A 17,753-nucleotide genomic window follows, 5' to 3' on the forward strand; every position below is an offset into this window, starting at 1 on the left:
CTTTTAACATAAGCCTTTTACTGTGGAGACTTATTACTCTACCAAGGAACGGCAGAGTTATGTGACGATTGGCGAACGTTTGTCCATCTGTTTGTTTGTTTGCAACATTACTCAGAAATGGACTAACTTATTTGGATGAAATTTTGAGTGATGGTCAGAAATGACACAAGGACCAAGTGATTAGATTTTGGCAGTGATGCGGCTTATAGTCTGGATCCACACATTTGTTAAAGATTCCTGTATCATTGCGAGATAGCGGCACAGCATCACTGTAACTATGGCAACAAATGAACACTACGTCAGCTGCCTGCTGACGATCACAGGATTGTGATCCTACTACAAATCAACCATTGCAGACTTATCAGCACTTATCCGGAAGTGATACAAGGAACAAGTGATTAAATCGTGGGGATGTTTCCGAGTTCCATCAATTCCCGTCGCCCGCTACATATTTAAGCCACGTAATATGGTATCTGTACTGAACGTACACATGTATAACACACGCCTCTGCTCAGTGTAAGGTCATTTTCTATTAAAGATTTCAGCCATTGGAAATGATAGAATGACTGAGCAGCCTTCTTGGAATACTGTGCTCTCTGAATGCACTTTTCTTTGTTTTAAAAGTGTTATTTTCACAGTTATGCTACCTATCATTTGAATAAGCTATTAAAAACAGTTTTTTAGGCTGATACTGATTTTGGATATCAGTATTGGAGGATGGACAGTTTTGATGAAGATGCATACTCACCTATGTGTTAGATCTTTTTTGGCACAGACAGCATTTATTCTTTTTATGCACATGTAGTGGTTTTATGATGTGGAGTTTAGCCCTGGATCACACATTAATATGCAGCACCATTCAATACCAATACTTCAGCTGAGACCCCTTGAACAACACAAGTCTGGAAATTCACAATTTAAAAAGATTTACATACAGAGGAGACGCTATCAAAGTGTGCGTTTGTGTGTCCATGTCGCTGCATGTGTGTACGTAAGAGAGAGACTAATCTGAGAACTGCAAAGTTTGGCTCCAGGTGTTGCCTTCTGTTAAATCGATTTGCTTAAGTTAAGCTGGAGCCGTAACCTAGATTTATTCAAAAAAAAAAAAAGGCTACCTGCTTAATTTTATTCATTAGTTCTTTTTTCTCTGAGAAATTAGGTAAGCTATTAGGAAAATGAATGAATTGCTCCTCCGCTAAATTGCCAGAGTTTTGGAAAGTTAGTCTCACTTTTGTGGAAGATATATACACGGATATACTGTGGAATTGCCTTCTTCGGGCGCGTAATCGTTTATCATGCTGGCAGAAACCCAGCACTTTTGGCTGGGAGTAAGAAGGGGGAGCTGGGGCTTGTCATGGAATTACATGACTGACCTTCTTTATTTGTAAGTATTGATCCCATGGTCTCATGAGGCTCTTCTTGTGATGTGCAGACTGAGCTCAGAATGGCCCTTTCTTTCCAGTCCTTTCTTTGTTCATAGTGGCACCTGTGCCTGCTCCATTTGTGAGCACAAAACAAACAATTTTGGAACCTGAGAGAGACTCAACCTGAAAGGAAGCTGTGGTTGGTATGAAAGCTTGTGTAATGCAAACCACTTTTGTTACAAAAACTTGTGCCAAAAATTGCAAATGACAACCAAGGATTTCTTTTTTTTAATGTCAGTTTAGGGGCTATTCAAAAAGCATCTGGTTCTTGCATAGTAATGTGCTAGAAATGTGTCAGACAGTGTCGGCTAAGCATCTTATAATCTCTGCTTGCTGCATTAGTGTTGCTATTGATTTCCGGCCCGAATGCATGACATGTTTAAAATGATTGGAGTTTTAAAACTGCTTCCTTCTTCGCATCACCACTTATGCGAGTGCACATTGAGAGGCTCTTGATGTAGTACATGATAACTTTCATCAGCTCCTTGTCCTTTTGCTGCCCTTGCAGTCATTTTCAGTTTTTCCTGTCTGTCCATGTCTCCGTCTCAACACCCCTGATTGCATTTTTGCCTTGTTTGGCCACTCCTCCTTTGATTTTTCTACACAGAACAAATTGTTTCCTATGCATTTTCCCACCTAGAACAACAATGTGCAGTGAAATGTTTGACACCTGAGACCCTTTTCTGCTCTCCCAGATGCATTTCCTCCAGCTTGTTGCTACATAACCTGTCCAAAATGCTTGGCAATCCCTGTTTTCAGAAATGCACTGATGGCAGTAGTTTCTGTCGCTGTGAGGAAAAAAATGGAGAACACTCTTACTTGTCCAATTCAGTGATCTCTCAGAGCTCTTAGAAAGATCCACAGTGCTTCTATCTCAGGTACTGAGTGGCAGTTTGATGTGTAACTGCCTTCGGCTGAAAAGTAGTGCTAAATAATGGATGACTCAGTATGCTTTTTGGGTGATAAACATCCAGCGGTCAAAGTTGAAAGTGTGAAAACCAGTTAAACATGGTGGTATGATAATTAGTAACTGCCTATTAATGTCCCCTTATCATCAATTAATCATTACACTTTGAATAAGTTATGCTGAAATGGAGCATTTTGTGGAAACGTGGCAGCAAAGGCAATGTGTGACTTTGATGTACTGCAACACAGCAAAATAATATCCCCTTTGTGCTTTACAGACAGATTATGCATTAAATCTTGCATAGCTTTACACAAACATCACAGAGGTCAGGCAGGTAAGTTGTCAACAGATTAGAAGTCTCTGTGAGAAATGCATAATGTGGGAGTTCACAAACCATAAAGATAGATAGATAGATAGATAGATAGATAGATAGATAGATAGATAGATAGATAGATAGATAGATAGATAGATAGATAGATAGATAGATAGATAGATAGATAGATAGATAATAAATGCTAGATCTGTTTTATTATACAGCAGACATATTACATTTTCAGCACTTTTAAATAATGCAGATCTTACCCAACCTTTAATTACCTCCAAAGACACTGGAAAAACTTACATTTTATATTTCCAGTCATCCTCAATTTGGTCATAATGAGCTGTCTTGTGTTTTAAGCAGTCTCAGTGCATCCTGAGTGTGATTGAATTTTATGCAGATAAAATCTACCTGCAAACCCCTGAAACATATTAAACGGCATTTACAGAGTCCTGTAGCATCCATTTGCCGTGTCTTATATGCCAGATGGATGTGCTTTCCTGGGGCGAATTATTCCTCATTATTTGGGGGCTAAATGAATGCTTTTAGTACTCTAAGGTACATTAATTCATTTGCGAGGAAAAACATCTTGTTAAAAGAAAATACAATTTTTATGACTGCACCAGTAGAGTTCAAGCTGCTCCAAAACAAAGGATGACAAATGACTAATGTAAAACATAATTATTTGTAATTAAATAGTGAAGCGAAGGATGGATGGTGTGAAACTCTCTGTGCACACAGAAATGCGAATATCTTCATCCCTACGGTGGGTTGTTGAAGAGATTGATCAGGTCTGCGTCGCAGGGTGGCACAAAGCTCAGATTGATTCTTGAACTTATTGTTTTCCTCTAAATGGAGGCAGATGAACCTCTTATCCATCCATCATACCGCACCAAAGATACACATTTTCATGGTAAACTTTTTTCGATCACAGCCGATGAAACTTTAATATCAAGGGCCTGTTGGTTCTTCTTTGAATACTATTTTGCTACAATGGTATACAAGGATGTTTTATGTGTGTGTGTGTGTGTGTGTGTGTGTGTGTGTGTGTGTGTGTGTGTGTGTGTGTGTGTGTGTGTGTGTGTGTGTGTGTGTGCTTGAATGTTGATATGTAGTATGAATGCATGGAAATGTGGTGTTGACAAATTATTATCCCTTTAGCATGCATAGAATACGAATCAAGGCTTTACAGATATTTCCCTATGGGAAATCGGAGGGAGTGGCATGTATCAGCCATTGATCATGATGGCCAACTTACACAGCCAGGTATTAAGGTTCATTTACATTGTGTACACGATCCACTAATCTTTACACAGCACACAGCTTCTCAGGCTACAATAATCTGACCTGCACTTAGTACTAAGTGCATACAAAGTCTTGATACATTTTCTCCCCGGCTTCCCATATTATATGCGAGGAACTATACAATATCATCGTCCAGCTGTCTTGATGACCCAATAATTCAGGATCCCTCAACAACTCCCTGGATTTTTATCACTGCCTGTTTGAAGAATGAGCAAATGCAATTTACTTCAAAGAGCTTATTCATACAAGTCCAACTCAAAGAATATATACGTAGTCTTTTCGCTAAATTTGCTGACTTTTTGTGTCAAGTATTGAAACCAATGGCTGGAACGGAACAACAAAACTGCCATATAAATGATTGTTTAGACGGTTTTATTGCTGCTTGTGTTTCAGCAGTGTTTAAGGCTATGTGGCACATTTGGGAAAGTATGCTAATTAGCTTTTTGGATGAAATTTAAATTTGACGATTAATGGAGACGAGGGGTGGCACCACAGACCATTCTGACAAACATTTGCATCTTTCAACAATCCAGCCTGTCTCCACATGAGGAAATGGATTTAACGCTCCAGTGACTTGGCTGCTTTTTTAAATTATTTATTTTTAAAACAAGGTTTCAAATATTTTAGGGCATTCTCAACTTCATTGTCAACATCATCTTGATTGTCTTTGGTCATGGACGAACCTGCACAGCCTTTGTTGCAGATATTTCCAAACGAGGCTCTATATTATATTTACACTGAAAGCAAAAAGTCTGAGGGGAAAAAAAGACCACTCCTCACAACCAGTGGTGAAGTCCATTACAGCAGTATGCATGTATTCATAGAACTAGAACTACAACCGGTAATTTTTATTTTATGGCTGTTTTTTCTTCTTTTTTTTGATAAATGAAGATATTTCTCTATGGCTGTTGTATATAGATGTATTTTAACAGCTCTCTCCCATTCAACCAAGTAGTTCTGACCCACAGAAAATGTTTACACTGACTTTGTAGGAATTTGAAGATTTTCTATTTTTGTCATTGAAAGGTGTTTTGATTGTATCAACTTGCATATTTTAAAACATAAATAAACAATCTGTTTGTTTTAATTAGTAACAGTGTGTATGACTTGGGTTTAGCTGTGGATTTAATTAATACTATTAATAATCCAGAGTTCTGGAAACAAGTGATACAGACTGAACCATAACCTGCAGCCCAAAGAAGGAAAATGCAACGCAAAAGACTGGAGTACCACAGTGGCATGTCAGCCAATGACAGTATGGAGCTCAGTTCAGACAGCCACTGATTCTCAAGGCCCCTTTCCGTCCAATCATCTACTACTTACTAAGTCCAGCCCACTTAGCGTGCTTTATAAATGAGGCAGCGTTCATTCATTCTGCCCGCTCCACCATGCTCTGCAGATCCGCAAATCATGTCCTCCTCAGAGAGCCCTCATGCAGGTTAGGAAACTCGGTGTCTGGAGATTTATTATTACCTTCTGACTGTGGTTATGTCGGGACCGACCGATCCGTCTTTAAAATAGGATCGTAGCGTTTAAAATCAAAGCGGGCCAGTCTTCCCGAAGGTGACACTGCCAATCAGACCGGCGTTACTCAGAAAAAAAGTCCCGTTCGTCCTCTTTAGACAATTTTAAAATCCTGCAAGAGCTTCTAGCAGTCAAATCCAACCTCCAAGCAGGGTAAGCCGTCAAGAACTAAGCATCACGTATTCCGAAATCCACATTTTCTCAGCGACTATTACCTGTTGTACAGCTTCCGGGTTCAAGTCGGCTGTTGCCGCCCACTTATGTGACGTCGTAGTCAATCCACTGGACTCCTGCAGCTCCAGCGCCCTCTGCCGGTCGGACTCTTTTCCCCTCCGCTGCAGCCACATCTGTAGCCACAAATTGTCAAGTAATGATATCAGTCAAGTTAAATTCAATCCAGTTCATCTAAATCAGACTGGAAAGTAGAAAAGTCTTGGTGGTTGTGTTGAAATGTCTGTTACTCTCAAGATCATGATTCAAGGCCGTCATGGGATATTACAATCACTGTGTTTATGGTAACTGAGGGAATTTTACCGAGTGCTTTGGGTTCCTCCTACAGTCCAAAGACAGGCTGATATTAACTGATGATTCTAAACCATCCGTAGGTGTGATTTGAATGCACCTTGTTGTTTGTCTCTGTTTTGGCCCTGTGATGCACTCTTGACCTGGCCAGGGTGTAGTCTGCCTTTGCCCAAAGCCTATATCTGCCTTCTTTTAAGATAAGCATAAGCAAGCCATTAACCTTAGGCTTTCAAAGCTGATTAATATTATTATAAAAGTGCTTCGATCTTTATCGCTAGTGCTCATATACTTTCTGTTCCCTCTCTTTTGTGATTAGGTGCCTAGAATGACTTACCAATGCAATGGAGATGCGCTTCTGTTCGACACTCTGGGAAGGCCCTGTCCAGGCCTTGGTGTTATGGCCTCCACATCCCATGCTAACACTGTGGTATCTCCCATAAGCTACACAACCTATTGCTTCCGCTCGTCCTCCACAGCATATGAACATTTCCTCTGCCTAAATGTCATCAAACATTGCTCAAAGGCCATGAAAAGTTCATATTACATATAATCTATAATAAGTATATATAATTGGTGCACTGTTTCATATCACGAGGGTCATGCATGTTTGCACAAATTCAAAGGATATGCTTCATGTTTGATGTCGCACATATAGTCTCATATCTCATAGTAGATTTCCTTTGTATCAAGTGACTATAATAGTGCCTTGCCATATGTTCATCTGTGTACATTCAGCATGCTGCTGATCCCCTGCATCAAGATGTGAAGGTTGTGCATGCTTGCACGAAGTCAAAGGAAATGTGTGATTCTTGACCCCACACATGGAGCTTTGCATTAGTTCAGACGGGCACGAAGTCAGGGAGGCACAAGACTCTTTTCTGTCCAATTGTTTATTACTTAAGTCAGGCCCACCCACTTAGCATGCTTTATAACTGAAGCAGTGTTGATTCATTCTGCACTGCTCCATGCTCAAAACATTGCTGCTACTCCAGCCTCTACAGACTAACGAATCTCCCCCTCCTCCCTGTCTCTTCCTTTTTAAAGGTTCAATATCATAACTATTGCAATTTCACAAAGAAAGCTGCAGCACACCTCTGTATCTGCTCTTTTCAGTCAGTGGTAGAGAGGAGGAAGACAAGGAGCCGTTTGGGAGCAGTGCGCATTTTGGTATGACATCTCAGCAAGCTGCAAACCTGAACTGCTGCAAAGACACACCTTCTAATTTGTGGATAAAGGAAAGAATGAGAGGAATGGTTAGATCATGTACATTGAGAACCATTTAAGTTGGTCTCCTTGTTTCTGTTCATTTAAACGTGAATCTCAGGCTCTGCTGGGGTGTTTGTGATCTCAGGGACTGTCTGTGTCATGTTTGCTCAGATTGTTCCAGAGCATCACTCAAGCAGAGTCACCGCCAAGCAGAAATGCATGTCATTCTGAAACAAGTGGTTAAATCTGACAGTGTTGCTGCACAGTGGATCGGTGGTTAGCACTGCAGCTGGAAGATCCCTGGTTCATGTTCTGGCCTGGGCTTGGGATCTGTCTGCATGTTAGTTTGTAAGTTTGCATTTTCCCTGGGTTCTCCGGCTTTCTCCCACCGTCCAAAAACATGCTGAGGTTAACCGGTGATTCTAAATTGTCCGTGTGAGTGTCCCAATGGAAGTAATGGTCTTAACAGGGTCACCCCTAGGTTAAGTAGGCTACTGTGGAAAAAAAAAAAAATTCTTTCCACCTTAATTTGTAAAATTTTACTATTTCAGAAAGCAAGGCTATTGTGAGGCTCATTTTCAGCCGTTGTGCTAAGCCAAGCTTTATACTATTGACTCTAATTTCACATTAAAAAAAAAAAAAAAAAAAAAATATATATATATATATATATATTAAAATTGCTGTTACAATGGGGTTTATTATGTACTCTTTACAGTTGAGGTTGTTTTACAACATGCAAAACTATGTACTTGAACTTGACGATCACTACACATGTAGAAAAAATTTGGCATACATTCATTAAATCGAATTCCCATGTATCCCTCTCATGACGGACCATTTTACTGCATCATGTTTCATTCACAGTAAATCCCAGCATCTGGTTGAGAAGTGGGACAAGAATGAGTGAATGCACAACTGCTGCACATCTTCAGAGCAAACCAAAACAATCAACCAGCGACCAGGATTTCCTGCTCTGCTGTTGTCAATGTTTCAGAGTTGGTGAAAACTGTGGTATTCTTGAAAAACCATTATGCAGTTTGTTCACTGCAATAAATCAGAGCCTGGGAAAAGACAGGAACACTTTGCTGGAACTGGACAAATAGTCCAAGAAAGTGAGCAAATTGTTTGAAATTATAGCTTCAGAAAGAAACCTTTTTCTGACCGCTCAGGAAAGTCTCCTGAAAAATGCTAACTACAGGACTGACAATTACTTGTTCAATTAATTTTTTCTTTTGTCCCTGTCGTGAGTGATGTGCCTCGACTCATCTTACAAAAGCCTGTTTTGAACTTCCACAAGAAGCTCAAAAGCCTTTTTATTTCCTGCCCTTTCACACTGTGGGAGCAATTATGCTACTTCCGTTTCATCTGGCCTTTGAATCCACACTTCACATCTTCTGTGCCCAGATGACAGGATGTTGATGAGGAGTTTGAGGGCAATTTCAGAAGTCTGTCTGAACAGTATTGTTTCCTGAAAGATTGCTGACAGCTGGTCCATGCAGCGAGTTCTATGTGGCCTTGGGTCCCCACACTGTAAAAGTGAGAGCAATGGAGAAACAGTTTGCATCAGAAACTTCCTCCAGCGAAGACAAAGAGACAAAGTGTTTAGAATATATGTATAAAAACAAGTGATTTCTCATCCTCAAACACTTAATATTCATCTTCATTTGCATGCTTCTGTGAGGGTTTTAAATTAATTATCTTCTTGGCATTGAAACGACAAATATTATCTTTTATTGTGGGCATAACGTATTTATGGCTTTGTTTATGACAGAGAAGTTTGGCTGGAATAAAAATAACTATTTATCACCCTCATTAAGTCGGGCTGCACGGAATATTGTGCATAATTTCAGAATGTGCAAACTGTTAGGTGCATTTGTACAACAAATATCCAATGTGTGCATGTTGTAGACCTCATGTTTATAAAAAGCTTCTGTTATGTAAATTAAATCTATGTTTTATCTACTCTAATATCTCCTGCCTGTTTCCAGTTACATAATAAGACACCACCACTACCAAAAGATGGCATTTACAAAGGCATTATAGCTTGTACTACATGATTTCTTAATGGCGAATAACCCTTTTCTCTAATAACTTTAGGCTTTCCAGGTTGGGAAAAATACTTTTGACTAGTTTGACCATCTATTAATTATGATTATTAGATCTTCTTGACACTTACAGATCTGATGAATAAAGCCCTTTATTATAGCTTATTAAAATTTTTAAAAGAACATGCAGTAGCTTGAAAATGTGCAAATGTGTTACTGAGAATATAATTACTTGCATTAATTAAAAAGGATATTTAAGCAAATGTGGTTTTATAACATTGTAACCCAAGATTTGTGTTGTACTGATGGCTTTCAACTGATCTATACAGCATTACGAAGTTATCTCAGAAGCATTAATGAACCTATTAGTGAGAACAAGCCTTTCACAAAGGGTGCTTTTTATGAATTGGTGGCTATGATATTAAATGAATAACATCCATAACACCTCATTGATTCCATTACGTTTGCTGCTCTGTTGATAATTTCATGTATTTGATGAAGTAAAATTCAAGAGTACAAGTCCCCCGGTGCAGTGTAGTGTACATAGGCTTCAGGATGATTTTAGTTAGTATCCTTTTTGAACTTTTAAAGCTTTCTGCTGATGGTCTTTGCGTTTCCCCCCCATCTCCATGTTCAGGTGGTATCTTTGAGACCCGAGAGAGCGAGTTGGTGAGCATGGACGAGCTCGCTTTCAAGTTTGCTGTGAATAACATAAACCGCAACAAGACCCTGATGCCCAACACCACTCTGACCTACGACATTCAGAGGATCAACCTCTTTGATGGATTCGAGGCTTCCAGGAGAGGTAGGAAATGATTGTAAGACGTCTGTGTTTGTGTTATCAATGCAAGTGATGACATAATAATGCTCTAGTTCCAGCATGAATATGTCCATGTTAGGGTTTTTTTCTGGCCCAAAACCGGCCTTTGAGTCCAGTAGGCATGACCTCAGTCTGTGGATGATTCTATAATTAGGGGTACATTTCAAGTCCATGGGGTGTATTTGTCAATTTTATCAAATATTGTTGGTCATTTTCTCAAGCAATGACCAATTTCAGATTGGATGATATTTCTCTTTCATTTAAAAGAAAAAGGTAACGAGTTCCATAATTTATTTTGCAAAAAATGCAAATTATATATTGGAATTTACAGCTTTTGTGCTGTCCGATTTCTTCAATATCAAGTTTGCTCTTAAAACTTAACAATAGAATATATGTTTTTATATATTATTTCAGCATTAATTGTTCAAAAATAATCATTATAACATGATAAAGCTGTTTTTAAATCTATTTAAAATATTAATATACATGAAATTATTCACTTAATGTCTGTCCGAGAAATCATCGTCAGCTGTGTTACCCACTGATAAAACCCCTATAAATCAGCACTGGTTTGCTCCAAAATCACATGACTCACATTGGTGGAGGGCACATCCTTTTTGGTGGGAACCCTGAAGACAGTGTGGTAAGTTTCAACTCCTCCTTGTCAATATTTCATCAAAATGTCTACACATGGAGCGGATTAATTGTTCATCAACTGTGTTATCAACATTTTCCTGTGTACTTACTTTATATGTTTTAATGACAAAAATGTAAAGAAAGCACACAGAAATATGAGTTGATCATGGTCATGTGCTGACATCTTCAATGTCTGTAGCTTGCACAAAGTCCAAAAAATGGAGGAAATGTCAACTGTGTCATCCATCAAGTGTAACACAGTTAACATGGTTTATTTTCATAGTTCATGCTTATTGAGCGTAGTTGGTTTAAACACATTGACTTGATTATACTGATTTAGGTAGTAATTACATAAATAAATATAAAAACAAATAATATTCAAATAATAAATCAATCAAAACATAGTTTTCATTGCAAAGAAAGGTTTCTCTCTTCTTTTCCTAATGTGTCCTGTCAACTGTGTTACTTCTGTCAACTGTGTTATTTTGTTGTCAACTGTGTTACAGATGATTTTTGTGCCATAATTACATAAAATGTTGGCTAAACTGTAACATAAATGATGAGAGACATTTCTAGAGAGTGAGGACTTGCATAATAATGTTGAGTAACTTTTAAATTCAGTATAATATGGATTTATGTTAAAAAAAATAGTCATCCTTGATGATAATATCCTGCAGAATATCAATTTTCAGCTCAAAATTCTTATTTTCAAAGCAGTTAGACAAACAACAACAAATCTCTGGATGAATAGACTCAAGAAGTTGCAAATAATTGTTTTATCAAGAGAGAGAGGGAGAGAGAGAAGGAGGTCAGGTGGGGGCGGAGGAGGGGGCCCTGACAGTTACCTTCTTCAGAAATTCATGCATTTCTTTTAAATTTCTGACCATTCGATAAACAAAAGAAATCTTTTCTGTCTAAGTAAATGAAACCCCAGTTAACAAAACCAGTTAAATTTGAAAACAAGATAAATCTAATTTTGGCTCTGTTGATTTAGCTTCCAGTGCTCTTAAATAGTCATTTCCAGATTTAATCATTAAATCTGGAAATGATTGGGGTTTTTTTGGTAAATAAACCAATAATCTTCATTTGAAACTCTGTATTTACTATTGTTTGAGACTATTCTAACCATCCCAATAAAAAACAATCATATAATGTTTTTCTATCCAGTTACTCATCTTTGTTTTTAATCAGAAGTGGAAATGGAAAATGTTAGTTTCAGTTCCCCAAAGCAATGGAATTTGATTAAACAATTTCAGATCTACTATTGTTCAACCATCTGTCTCTGTGCTGTTCTTTTTCTGCAGTGTGTGACCAGCTCGCTCTCGGGGTGGTTGCAGTGTTCGGCCCTTCTCACAGCTCCTCGGTCAGTGCTGTTCAGTCCATCTGCAATGCTCTGGAAGTCCCTCACATACAGACACGCTGGAAACATCCGTCAGTGGACAACAAAGACACCTTCTTCATCAATCTGTACCCTGAGTACACCGCCATCGCCAGGGCCATCCTGGACGTAGTCACATTCTTCAAATGGAGGAAGATGACGGTGGTGTATGAGGACAGCACAGGTAGAGCCCATTGATTGCATTAATCTGGCTGCCATTGTAACCTTTAAAACTGATTCACAAATACTTAAAGGTGGAGTAAGCCATTTCTGAGCAAGTTTGTTGATATTTGATACTGATTGATTGATAATAGCCAAACAAACACAACCCTCCCTTTAATGCTCCTTGAGAAGTCCCTCGAATTCATGGATACACACTGGCATGGCAATGACACTAACAACAATCCTAGCAAAAGAGAATTGTTCCAGCCTAAAAACTACTAAAACTATACTGGATCAGAATGACTTACTCTACCGTTAGTTACTTACACACCTAATACATAGAAATGGACACAATAGAAGCAAGAATTCCTTGATTAGTCCCTCCTTCATGAGGATATAAAACAAATATACACAAGGAAAGTAGTGTTACATTATAGTAGGATAGTTTTGGATTACAAAACTATTACACCAAATATATTGATATTGTTACAAACTATTTTTTCCTTCACAAAATTGTTTGGACAGGAAAGTTTTCAGGAAACTGCCTTTAAGAGAAAGAAAATGCAATATAAACCTTACCATTATTTTACAATAACTAAAATAACACACAATATTATGCTTTATATCAGTGTTATAATAGTGTATCATCCAGCTCTCCAACTGAATAAGTTTAACATTTATTAAAAAAAAAAAAAAAAAAAAAAAAAAAACACACTGCTTTTTCTTAATATCTTTTTGTTTTTCACTGCATTGCTGGTTATCAGCCTTCAAACTGCATGACATTTGAAATGAAGGAGTGAGAGGCAGAAGAGGTCAAAAGTGCTGTCTTTTGTTTTCTGGACTGTATTTTCATGTCATGGTTGTAATTACAAAATACAATTCTGGCTACCAGAGTCGCCCTCTTGGTGCTGGCCAGTGAACCCAATCTGTGACCGGGCATCAGTGGCTCATATCAAACAGCTGCCAATATTCATGTCCTCTGACTTCACACTGTGAAGAGCCAAACCACAACACTGATGGCATCAAATCCTGTGGTTTCCCTTATCGAGTTCCTGCCTATGACCCAGAGAATGTGAAATTCTGTTGTTAAAATGTCACAGATTATAGATTTTTTTTTACCGATTATTTTCTGTCAGAAATGTACTTTCCTGAAATGTCACATAGAAACACATTCGCACAATTACGTAATGTTGTGCACGAACAGGCACAGGATACAGGAGTTTGTTTATGACGGAAGTATGATTCTTGTTTGAAAACAAAGTAGACAAATTTTGTTCTGTATCTGATCTTGACCTTGACCTTTGCATGGGGGGGAAGGAAATTAGCACATTTCTAGAGGGGATAAATAAGATTTAATTTTCTGGGGTTTTTTTTTAGGTCTTATGCGGATGCAGGAGCTGATCAAGGCTCCAGCAAAGTTCAACTTGAAGATCAAGATCCGCCAGCTGACCCCGGGTAACCAGGACGCTCGACCGCTGCTTAAGGAACTGAAGAAAGACAGAGAGTTCTTTATTATCTTTGACTGCTCCTATCGCATGGCTGCAGAGCTCCTGAAGCAGGTCTGTACAGGGATTCATCAAAGTTTCTGTTCAACAGTTTGCTCTTTTGTTCTACAGATTTCACAGCATGTTTATGCATCCTGTGGGGGTAGAGTGTTTGATGAGACTTATCCAAACAATGCATTTTTATGTTGTGGAAAATCACATGGAAAGTATTTCATTTGTTTGCTAAGGATTCTATTATGTATTAAAATATGGCCATTAAATGATATAATAGAGAGTTGCTGAGTTTCTCTACCAGATAGCGTAAAACTTTTCTTATTATTCTAAATGGCCTGCAACTTATTGTTTATCATGTTTTTTTTTGTTTGTTTGTTTTTTGCAATTTGGGCAAAGCCTATTTAGCTTTGATGCTGTTGTACATTGATTCCAAAAATGGCTGATGAACTGAACAGATGAGAAAGTCTTGCACCATTAAAGAAGAAGAAAAATAATCTAAAATATCCATTTCTGTTGTCCTTATACTTCAAACTAAATTGATATTTTTTTAACCTAAATGATATAAAAGGTACTGTACATGACTATTTTTTTAAACCTATAATTTGCCTTTATTCATATCTGAAGCATTCTTATTTGTTTATAATGACACCCTCAGTATAGAATATCATAATACCACTGTTTGACATATTAGATACACCAGACACACTGTATTTTATCACATGAAACAAGCTGTAGCGCTGAATAGTTTGTCATATTTAAGATGAGTAATATGGCCTGGCATTTTAGTTCATTACTGTATTTCTTCTTTTGATGCTGCAGCTTTCATCGATGGGGATGATGACCGAGTACTACCATTTTTTCTTCACGACTTTGGTGAGTTGTAAAAATGCACAGTTGAAACTGCAAAGTAAAACTGGCTTTGTTAATTTACTGTGTATGTTAAAATAAATCAGTGTTTATGAGAAAGTTGCACCATGAACTCGAGCTTAAATATGTAGGCTGCACATGCTCTCTCTCATTAAACACACATTCTTCTCTCCGTCCTGCTGCTCATCTCCATCTCGCCTCTCCTCTTACAGGATTTGTTTGCGCTGGATTTGGAGCCGTACCGCTACAGCGGGGTCAATATGACGGGCTTCAGACTGCTGAACATCGATGACCCGTGGGTGACTTCTACGATGGACAAATGGGCCATGGAAAGACTGCAGGGTCCCAAACAAGAGATGGGCCTGATGGACGGAGTCATGACTGTAAGCAGACAGACATCAGAGAGCCAGCGATGGCTATTTGTATGCTGCTTCCATACCAGTGTAAACCACAAACATCTGGCAACCTGTAAATCTTTGGTGAACTTATATTGCAGCATAGTAAAAATGTAAATCCTCAGTTGTTTTTATTCAGTTGTCATATCTGCATGATGTGTTGTTTACTTGTTTGGGGGCAACATTTTCTTATATTAACTATCATAGTTTCAACTTATTGCGTTTCCATCTACAAAACATGCTCCCTCGGTGTCATAATTCAGCTGTTTACAGCCGATGTTTATTTGCTTTTGAGTGTAGCGTTTGAAAAAAAACTCTCTTCTCGCTGCCTCCTCTGCAGACAGACGCAGCCTTGATGTATGACGCAGTGTTTATGGTCGCTGTTGCATCCCAGCGTGCCACTCAGATGACCGTCAGCTCCCTGCAGTGCCACCGCCACAAACCATGGCGTTTCGGACCACGCTTCATGAACCTTTTCAAAGAGGTCAGTGTCATAAATCCCCAGCAAGGCCTGAGAAGCTCCTGTTGCTTTCAGCTTGACCACCGTACATTTTTGATGATGCGTTTTAGTGTGTTTTTGAGGGCGAGATCCCTAAAATCTGTAATGCCTCTTTCGCAGACGTGAAATTCACCAAAGCCGGATGTCAGATCATTTCGTGTGATATGATATTTTATGGGTCCCTACTGACAGGCCAAGCTCTGCCTCTGAAAGTGCACAACATGAAAATACATGGTATTTATGTACTTACAAGTTGAAAGGATGTGGCCCAGCCTGACTGTCAGACCAGATGCCTACAGACAGAAATGAGGCCTTTGATGCATGAGTGTTTTGATCTCTTAAGTCTTAAATCCAGCAGAGGACTGTTGCCTGCCATGGAGAAGGAACATTATCATTCAGTCCCCTCACTCGTATTTTCATCTTCATGCCCCAACCCACTTTTTCGGTTTCTTTGCATCTTAGTGTCTCTCTCCTCCTCAGCTTTTGGCTTTGTTTGCCGCTGCCCTTCCTTTGAAGCATCTGTCTTCCTGCGCTATTCATCACTCGATAATAGCCTTTTTGATTGCAAGAACCTGTAATATGTCTCACACAACACTCAATTAAAAATCATTTCTTACAACAGAGCGCAGGCTATGAGGACACAGCTTTCATTTCAGTGGCTGAAATTAAATCCCGGCCACTGTAAACTGCGTGTTCTCTCTCTCGTTCTCCCTCTGGATGTATTCAGGGTGTTTCTGTGGACAAAACTAGCTGATTTCTATTTTACATGTGTGGACACGCTTTTGTTATTCAGTGTGTATCATTTCCTGACACAGAAAGAAGGTAATATCCTGGATTTCAAATGTTAGCATTGTGTGTAAATGTTTATATCCACAACGGCAAAAAAGTTATTTCTCAAAATCAACTCATAAGTTAATAATGACTGTAGAGAATTTCTCTTCACTAAATTTATTATGCATGACGAATTCCCAATCTTCAGGAACTTTTCTTACTTCTTGCTCTTCATAGCTAGACAAAGATGTTGTATTTTCTCTGTTTTCACAAGAGAAATAAAACTTGGCCTTGTTTGTGCTGCAGTATGACTGTGCTCACATTACTGCCTTCTAATTTTAGCATTTTAGCAAATTCCGCTTCGACTTGTTTGCTCCATAGCTGAGATCTGGCTTGCAGTTCTTCACAAAATACATCAGGAGAAGGTGGAGGGGTGTTATTTAACTTGTTAAAACATGGCAAAAGTAGAGGAAAGTTACACCTTTTGTGGCACATTTTTACAATAAACACCAAAAGAGTCTTTCTTGAATCTTAGTTACTTTTTACTTTTGCTTTGTGTAACACTTTGCGATTCTTCTCAGTAAAATTTGCAAATATCTAATTAAAAATGGTTTTGCAATTTTCTCTATCAATTTTATTTGATTACTTCACACACTGATAATTGTCTAAGTTTTGCTCACCTTTATGTTGCATCAAAATTAAGTTTTTGAACAATAAAACAAAACAAAAAATGACTCACTGATGGTCCATCTGTGTTTTGCACTCATGGTTGGACTGTACTATTTTCACCTGGGTGGACAGTCATTAGGCAGCCATGAACCCAGTAGGGCAACCATATTATGTATTGTGAAGTGAATCTGAACATGGAATGATTTTTTGGATTGGCTACTGTATATATTAGATGATGTGTAGTCTATAACATTATTAGAATATTGTCGTCTTTGCTTTCATTCATGTATTCATTTATGTATTTACATCTCAAGATTTGTATCTTTACATGGCGGAGGGTTAACACTCCAGACCTTCTTATAATAGGGTAGCTGCAAAATGATTGCATGGTCAGATGTGCTGTACATATTGTGGCTGCCCTAATGGGTCCATGACTGACTGAAGACTCCCCTGGGTGCTACAGTCGAACCACAAAACACAGAAATGGAAAATTAGAATATTAACATCTTTATTTCCATTAAAACTCTAATTCTGAAGTAACAACCCAAACATAATTAAAAATGTAATCAATAGAAAGTTTGCCTTTTGTGAAGTAATCTCAAAAAATGGATAATGAAAATTTCCAACCCGATTTTTTTATTTGATTCATTTTTGTGGTATCAACTGGACAAAGAACAGCGAAGCATTACACGGACCCATTTAGGAATTGTCAGCCGATGACTGATGCCACAGAGGGAAACCTTTTCCTCCCAGCAGATCACAAAAGTCAACATCCGAAGCACTTTGGGCAGATAAAGTCGAAATT

At 38.4% G+C, this 17,753-nt stretch overlaps 1 protein-coding gene across 5 annotated transcripts in view; it reads left to right on the forward strand.

The window, feature by feature from the left end:
* Positions 1–17,753, forward strand: part of grik1a (glutamate receptor, ionotropic, kainate 1a) — a 39,166-nt gene that overhangs the window by 2,289 nt on the left and 19,124 nt on the right. For 4 of the 5 annotated variants that reach the window (XM_035953330.2, XM_023281240.3, XM_035953331.2 and 1 more), the window contains exons 2-7: positions 9,890–10,057; positions 12,013–12,270; positions 13,626–13,807; positions 14,567–14,620; positions 14,827–14,997; positions 15,350–15,493. In XM_035953330.2, coding sequence (XP_035809223.2) covers positions 9,890–10,057; positions 12,013–12,270; positions 13,626–13,807; positions 14,567–14,620; positions 14,827–14,997; positions 15,350–15,493 — 977 coding nt within the window. Of the gene's footprint in view, positions 1–5,369; positions 5,394–6,317; positions 6,429–9,889; positions 10,058–12,012; positions 12,271–13,625; positions 13,808–14,566; positions 14,621–14,826; positions 14,998–15,349; positions 15,494–17,753 lie in introns of those variants that run through there. The other variant, XM_035953334.2, reaches the window with a different exon arrangement.

This window comes from Amphiprion ocellaris, chromosome 14 (assembly GCF_022539595.1).
Source record: "Amphiprion ocellaris isolate individual 3 ecotype Okinawa chromosome 14, ASM2253959v1, whole genome shotgun sequence".
Classification (NCBI taxonomy): Eukaryota; Metazoa; Chordata; class Actinopteri; family Pomacentridae; genus Amphiprion; species Amphiprion ocellaris.